This window comes from Balearica regulorum, chromosome 2 (genome assembly GCF_011004875.1).
Source record: "Balearica regulorum gibbericeps isolate bBalReg1 chromosome 2, bBalReg1.pri, whole genome shotgun sequence".
Taxonomy (NCBI): Eukaryota; Metazoa; Chordata; class Aves; order Gruiformes; family Gruidae; genus Balearica; species Balearica regulorum.
The window spans coordinates 114,880,892-114,889,369 of record NC_046185.1 but is presented as its reverse complement, the minus strand read 5'-3'; the positions used below and the strand labels follow the sequence as shown (position 1 = coordinate 114,889,369).

General features: G+C 38.9%; 1 protein-coding gene across 4 annotated transcripts in view; it reads right to left on the bottom strand.

Annotated features, from left to right (window-relative positions):
* Window positions 1-4,620: 4,620 nt before the first annotated feature.
* The window catches only part of BBS9 (Bardet-Biedl syndrome 9), a 309,029-nt gene continuing 305,171 nt past the window's right edge, over window positions 4,621-8,478 (bottom strand). For all 4 annotated transcript variants that reach the window (XM_075745399.1, XM_075745396.1, XM_075745398.1 and 1 more), the window contains one exon: window positions 4,621-7,895. Coding sequence is in view for 3 of the 4 variants with exons in the window: in XM_075745396.1 (XP_075601511.1) it covers window positions 7,855-7,895 (41 nt within the window). In the remaining variant the exon portion in view is untranslated. The remainder of the gene's footprint in view (window positions 7,896-8,478) is intronic.

The window sequence follows — 8,478 nt, the reverse complement described above, 5'->3', positions numbered from 1 at the left end:
CTAAATGAGAAGCAAGAAAGGTTAAATGTACAAACTCTGTTACTCATTGGGATTTATTTGCTCAGTTCTAATTTTAACTTTGGTTAGCCCAATAAAAGGTATCACATCACCGTCTGGGTAGCTGTTGTACAAAAAACAATGCAGCTACCAACTTTCCTCCGTTGGATGACATACTTGGGCAGTAGCCCTTTAAAAAAAGCTTCAACTTCTTTAGAGCACATATGGTTTTCCATTTATTATTTTCCTGATGCTGAAAGCAATGTTATTCATCCCAGAGAAGAGTAGCTACATTGTATTTCAAAGGTTTAAACAAAATACTCATTTTGATACACGTTTTCCTTCTTTCAGGATCTTGAAACACATCTACAATGTGGCTACTGGGCAAAACCATCAATTTATGGTCAATGGGATCTGGTAGGAAAAAAAAGAAGCAAAAAAGGAAAATAAACGAATTACACGATTGCAAGAGTGACTACTATCTACAAAAATGTGGATAACGAGAAGAAGGACTAAAAGCAAAGGAAGGACTCCTCTCTCTGTGAGATGAGCTAATGAATGCTGAATGTGTAATGACTTTATTTAAAAAAAAGACAAAAATAGAAAAATAAAATCAGTTCTTAATACACTGTGTACCATCCACAATCTATAATCACCTGCACATTCACAACTCTTCCACCTTGTTTTTTCCAGCCTCGCCTGTAGCACTTACATAGAAGACCACCCTTTTTACCTTCTCCAGTCCTGGCTGCCTGCAGTGAGGAAGTATCATCCACTTCTGCTTAGACCTCGCTTTCCTGTGACTCTCAATCTCTTGATTAGCAGTGGTGTGGGACTAGATAGGTACAACTGCCACAGCAATGATAAGCCATGAGCTATTCTGAAAGGCCAGTCATATTGTCCACGCTCTTCTTTGGTTGGTTGGCCACAGAAACATTCCTTTTCAGTCTTCTTTCACTGATGGCAAGCTGGTTGTTATCACTGCATCCACCCCTGCTGCCTGACCGCCAAACACTCGAATGTACTAATCCTGGGGGCACAGCGAGGCACGATTCCTCTTCTCAGGAGAATACATTTCTCTGTGGCAGCTGGCATGGGAGCTTTAGGACATGATCCTGCTGGGAATCCAGCTCCTCGGGTCTCCTCTTCCTCCTCCCAGGCACTCTGGTCACTGCTGAAATGCTGTTGCCCAGAGCAATGGGCAAATCGCTCCCCTCACAGAGTCACACACCTCCCAACTGCTTTTGGGACTTGCACCCTGACGCCTGCAAAGCAGCTGTCCAGTGTCATGATGAAAGATAAGTGTCATATGACCATGAAATATCTAGTTAACGCTGGAACATGGCAACCAAATATGCTGCCAAGAGAAACTCCCTTTGTTTCTACCGGATCAGAAGCAATCACACCACATTAACCAAGCTGTATTCTCACCAGTTACAGTCATTGCTCAAGCAGAAGGAAGACACTACACATCCAGACAGCTGGAAAAAGCAGTTCCTGTTATATATGTAGCTACTTGACTGTTCTCCAATATTTATGGATCCCAACTGCCTCCACTTCATTATACCATCAGGGAAAGAAAAAGTACGTAATCCCCTTTATGTCTCTTGTAATTGAATCCAACCATGATTATAATATATTGTGGGCACTTGAAGTAACTATTAATTATTGAATGCTTGCTTCATAATGAATTGGAATATCATATGTTATAGACCCACTTCTTTATATATCCTCTAACACTTCCAAGATGCTGTGCAACTGGTCTATCCTTTAACATGAATAAAGTAATAAAATCAATACAATAAAAACTCATTTCTTTCCCAAACACACTGTAGACTTTGCAATATGGTCTCATCAGATTTAGCAAAGTAAGGAGGACAGGTCCAAACCACCCTTGGATCAAAACCCTTGTTGTTTCCTAAGGTTGTCTAAGAATAGCACCTATGCTACATTCATTAACAATGATAAAATGTCTCAGTATACTGAGGCGAGACTGGAGATGCCAATTTTTGAAGAGTACGTGAAATTCAGGAAATAGCAATAGTAATAACATCAATTTAGAGAAACCATGGCAACTTTTTAAGAGATAGAGGGCCAAGCTTTCAGTTGATCAAATGCCAAATTAAGTTAGTGCATTCTTCTTAATAGAACACATCCTGGAAATGCTTCCCTCCCATGCTCTCTTGGTTGGGGAGCAGAAGGGGAGCATGCTGTCCATTGCTGGATTTCCTAAACTATTTAATAGTGATGCTTTGTTTGTTGAAAAGCTGCTATACATCATCCTGAGAGTGACTTCATCTCACAAGTGGCTGAAGTAACACATCTAAAATGCTCTGGGGTTTTATTTTGCTTGGGCCTACTTCACATGCGGCATCACTCTCTACAGAGAAGCAACCACTTCTGGGGTGGAATGCAGCAGCTAATTAATACTGACTAGCTAACCCTCATGTATATTGTATTTTGGGAATAGTACCTTTTGGAGCAACCCTCATAATTTATTGCATCATCTAGCCAGGAGTTAAATGGTGCTTATATGTGATCTTATTATGGCATGCAGTCTCCAGTAGAAGAGTATGGATGCTCTCCTATCAAAATCAATGGCAAAATACTCAGTTAAATTCAACGAAAGTAGATTTGGGCCTCTAATCGCATTACAATAATGACTCAGGATGACTGACCTCCCTTCAAGATTTCTGATCAGGCAACAGCTTACACAGTCGGAACAGCTTTTATCTTGTTTCTGCAGCTGAATACACTGTCAGTCTGCACCCAGCCAGAGCTGTGGCGGAGGGTGAGCTACGATCTGCAACGATCATTCCCACTTAGGAACCACTCCAAGTCTCTGTTCTGCTTATAAACATGAATCAAAATATCTTATCAAACACTGTTATCATTTTGCTCTGGAGTCTTAACTGGTTTTGCCAAAAATAATTTCCAAAAGAAGTATTTTTTATGATGAGAGCATAGTGTTAAAGTGGTGCTAGCAAATGAGTGAATAATACAATATGCACATGCTCTATCAAATGGAAAATACTGCCATTAGAGCGAAGATCAATTTACATGCTGTAGCCTGAGGGTGTGGATCTCTTCCAGGGCTCCTGGTTACTTTTGTGATTTTTTTTCTGCTATAAAAACATGATTTTGCTCAATCCTTTCATCTTAAAAATGAGGATGGATACTGAAATCTTCAGTACAGCAGGTTCATCTGCAAGTGTGGATGCCTCATACACACATAATAAATCCAAGCACATGACAGCGCATGCAAAGGAAACATCAACCTACAATGAGTGCATATGAAAATATAATGGTATTTTATTTTTTACTTTTCCTGAATTCAACAACATGAAACTCTTAGAAAATACCACAGTATTTTAAAATAACAATTATACTTATTTAAATGTGCTTGCATTTGTTTGTGCTCCTTGCTATAGCAGATGTAAAGATGCAGCGATCAGGACGCATTGTCAGAGAACACCAGCTCAAATCAATTAACTGGGTTATGCTTCCATCTCGTGAATAACTAAATCACTTGCTCATTTAATGCTAACAAAAGTGCTAGGTGTCTGTGCTGTGATCTGCTGATCTCCTGGATAAAGCGTATTTCCCCAGATTAGCAGCTTCTATACAGCAAACAGCTGTATCTTTTGAAGGAGAAGGACAGAAATAATCATTCCTGATACTATTGACCATTATAAGAATTTACAAGACAGGAAATGGAAAAGCAGAGAGACCTTTCAGACTCTAAACCAAGCAATGTTTTTCAGTCAAAATAAATATCAAAGTAGTGTTGAACTTGGTCTACTGGTATATTAGAATAAATTCTTATAGAAACAATGCATTCAAAACCACTTCTAACTTGGGTCGATTTTGCTAATTATAAGCCCAGCCCCGCAGACCCTGAGTGCCTCAGCCTCCCACTCGTTCCAACAGGACCTGAGGGCATTCTGTCCCCTCAACAGGCTCACGAAGCAGCACAAAGCTGTGCAAACCTTACCTGTCTGCAGGCGGCTTTGCAGCTCAAAGCATAGGGAGATACCACATCAATACCGGAGAAACCTCATGCTACGAGGGAGTAAAGGAACAAAGCAGCATGATGCCAAGGGGTGACAACACACAAGGCTATGGGAAACTCAAGGTTAATTTCAAATAAAAAAGCACTACTGAAGCTTGGTTTCAGGAGTACATCATATATTTTACAGCACCTTTGCAGCAGGTTTTTTTAATAGATTAATTATAAACAGGATATTCTGATAAGAAGGAAAGATACTTATTCAATATGATGCATACCCTGTGTTTTTTTTTATGCTGGAAGGACTTCACATAGAAATACAATCTCTGCTCAGCAAATTTCAGTTTATGGCAGTATATTACTCTTTATAAGCAATACAAGAATATTTAAACTTATCTCTAATGCTCGCTGTAGAGTAAATGTTGAAGAGAAAAAGACAATACACTATAAAGTGAAACCCAGCCCCTTGAAAGTTAAGAAATGTTGTTTTTCTGTGTTGTAGTTTAATAATAGACAGATAGAATAATCAATCTGGGGCTGGAAACCACAGTCCTAGTTTGAACTCAGCATTCCGTTCAAAGCCCAAAAAGATCAGCAGAGCCCAGACCTCCAGATTTTGGTCATCAGAGTAGTAATTGTTTTAATCTGTTTTTCTAAATTGCAACAGCACAAAACCAAAATAAAATAAAAGCCCTTGGATAATATTCAGAAATAACATTCAGAAAATAAACTCTACCAAGAAAATAAACCCTAGAAGTGTTTACCTGTTTAACAGAAAAAAAATGTATATATTTTACATTAGGACTTATTTTAGAAAATGCATTTCAAAGTGCTATAGCACAAATATAATAAAGTTGCCATGACTCACAGCGTGGTTTTGAAAACGTCACAAAATTCCTTTTAGATATATGCATACAAAATTATTTTCAACAAAATGATCATTTAAAATTCATTTTTATCTGTGAGCCACCTAAACATATAAAATTCTCCTCAAAAAGCTCAACATGTAGACAGTCTGCACATTTAAGCTGACCAAAACAGCTGACCAGACATTACTCTAAAATCCTGTTCAGAATAGTTTGATTGGCCAGCAACGTCTGTCTTGGCCTCAGAAACATCATTGATGAGAACCAAACATTTGGTCCCCCCAAACTAGCAATGTTTCCTTACATTTTGCAGTTGGCCAACTTTCTAACTTCAAAACTTCCTGTAATTGGCCTGATTCTTTTCCGGCCAAAAAGAACTTTCTTTAAAATTCAAACTACATTTGAGAACTGCTAAAAATGACTACAATATTTCCTCAGCCTGCTGCGCAAATGACTACACTTCAATGACTTCCTTCCTCTGAATTAGGTGGACTATTTGGCATTGGGGGAAACTAAGTAATTTTTACTCAATTGAACTTTTAAATCCTGATGATACTATCAAATACCGCAATTTAGTGCAATATACAAAGAGGTCATACATTACTACTATAGACAGTTCTACCTTTTCTCTCCCCCCTCTTTATTACCAACATGTTTTCCCCTTCCTGTAAAACTATTCTCATGAGACCTCATTTTACAAAGCACAGAGCAGAAAAGGCGTATAAGAGTGTTTCTGAGTCTTACATCTTAAAATGACAAAAAATAACTTAAATAAGATTGGATGGTATTATTGACCTGAGGGCCTACTTGCTGTTTACCCTGAACTCCCAATGAAGCCAGGCAGCTCTGAGCACTGGGATCACATTCAATAATGGTAATTATGATGAGTAATGTATTTCACACAAGTCTCATAGTAGTGCACTTTCCAGCTATATTATATGCCTATAGCTTAGGATTCTTTGGTCCAGGATTCCACATCATTATGGTATGGGTTTTCAGTAGTAACCATGGTTGATTTTTCTAGATTACCTAGTAGGCGCTGACAAGAGGACAAAAGAAGATTTGAGATCTATGTTAAAGTTTAAACCTAATAGCTACAGTAATTGATTAGTTCTCCATGGATTTTCTTTGGTCATTGAGGTGTGTACAGAGACTACAGGAGATTATTTTATTGTGTAATTTTCGCAGCGCAGCAGGGTACCTTGACAATGGGTTGGATACCACCCTCCTGGCAAAAACCACAGGGGAGGGATCAGAGTGAAGAAAAGTCAGCCGGCAGAATCACTCCACAAAAAGCAGGGGGTAGGATTTTTCCTTCCTGGGAAAGAAGCAAGATTTCTGGCCCCACGGCTTGTAGACATCTGAGGTCTCCCAGGGGACAGAGTCATTTTTACTGGGAGTTGCTGCCCACTTCAGTCCTAGAGGTATCAGAAGCCTTAGCCAGGTCCCTGGCCACTTAGGTCTATTTAATAGCTATCATGTCGAAAAGGCTCCATGAAACATGGTTACATCATGTTTACTTGAGCCAGAGTAGGACCAGGGGGTTAAACAGCAGATGCACAAGTGGCGCAAAGCTGGTTTTGTTTTGAAGGTGGATGCAAAGAGGGTGAAAGTAGATATGGAGATGATGGAGGTTGATGGCTTAAGACATCCTGAAGAATAAAGTCTCCTTTTTTATCCAAGCTAGCACAGACCACATCAACTGTCACAACCTCTGCTGAAACAGCACAAAAGTGAGTTGGAGGGACCTCTTCTACAGCTAGAACAGGAGCTGGTGAATCCCTGTTGTGGAAACCAACAGGAGCATGTGATGTGGAGACGGCCCATGCAATTGCATCCACCAGAATCTAAGCTGAGACTAGCAGTGCTTTTTGTACCTGGCATCCAAAAGATTGCAACTTGTACTTTGGTATGAACCAGCAACAGCCAGGAGAGGCCTCGTTGAAATGCCTGTTTTAACACTTCAGCCAGGTCCCAGTTATTTTCAGTTCCGAGTATCTTTTTGATATCTCAACTGACTCTCAAGAATCCAGACATGAGCCTGATGCTTCTGAACTCCAGGCCAAGGTCCTCTCAAAGGTCACCTTAGTTGTTGGGTGTTGCATTTCAGACACCTTGCAGGGACCTGACTTTCACAAGGCAAATACTCAGTATGTTCTAAAAACTCAACCCTCAAAGCACCCTCCAACTGGGTTAATAAAAATTAAGGCACTCAAAAATTGCTAGTTACTTTTGAAAATCTTATCCATAACTAGAACAGACTGATTGACAAGAAAACAGAAATCACAGGTAACCATTGAAAGATCCATGTGTTGCTGTGCTCAAGGTACTTACAGTATAGACTTTATTCATGTTCATAGTGACATAGTTAATGGCAAAAAGGTTTGCCCTTTATGTCCAGTAAACATATTTTACTCTATATCTCTAGAGAGCAGGAGATTGTATAAGCAATGAGAGAGGGGAAAAAAAAAATTGATGGATTACCAGTTTTTCTTCTGGTGGTGAATTTCAGCTGTCTGGAATTGTGAATGCTAGTACAGGAAGAAAGGAGATAGCTATCTTTTGTCAAAACTGTGAAATAACAAATGTTAATATAATCTCAAAGGGAGGTACAGTTCAGAATATCTTTTTTAAAAAAAAAAAAAGATAAAACATATGCTGAAACAAAGGTTGCTTTTAACTATGTGTAAACAGTCTTTGATCAATCAACTGAATCCTTAGAAAGGGCTGATATATCACGAAACATAACACAACACCCCTACCACAGTTGGGCAAGTGTTTAAACTTTGCTCACAGAAAGGATGCTAGTAGTTGGCAGGGAGACCCAACCAAAATTATTAGAATGAAACTTTTTGTATAAATTAGCACAGTCCTCTCCTCCTGGAAGCTGCAATCAGTACAGAGTAAAATGGATTGGTACTGCTGCATTACAAATGCATTTGACATCAGATGGAAATTCTTCCTGAGGGTCGTCTTCAGATTTCATGGCTTTTCTGATTCCTCTGCTGCATCCTCAGACAAACCTATAAAGCAGAAAGAAGATGCTTAAAAATTCAGTGTACTTGGCAACTACATGCACTACATTGTTGATTCCATCAGTTTGTAAAAGCCTTGGTTATAGCTGGAGGAAACAATTTATTACATGCAAAACAGGATAAAAACGCATAACTTGCAAATTCAAGCACTCACAAGTTTAGAAAATATAAAAAATTAAGACAATAAGGGCAATTTCACATCAGCTCTTTTATGCATATAATGGATGATACAGTCGAAGTTATAAAACCACAGAATACTTTTACATCAGAAAAAAAAAGTCAGAAAACAACTGGACATACGATCTGAGACACCATTGCTCCAATCTACTTGCATTTTGCCTGCCGCTTTTTCTAAGTAGAATTGGCAATACAAATTGCAAAACAATAGAAAATTAGGCTGCATAACCTAATTAACAAGGTTGGGGGGTTTTGTTTGTTTGTTTTTAATATAAGACTAACACTTTGTGCAAGGGGAAAATAGCAAAACCCCTGTAGTGCAGATAACTTCTGCCTTAAATCAAGAGTATGAGTTTCCTATTTCCAAAAATCAGTTCAAGAGATGAATCTATCT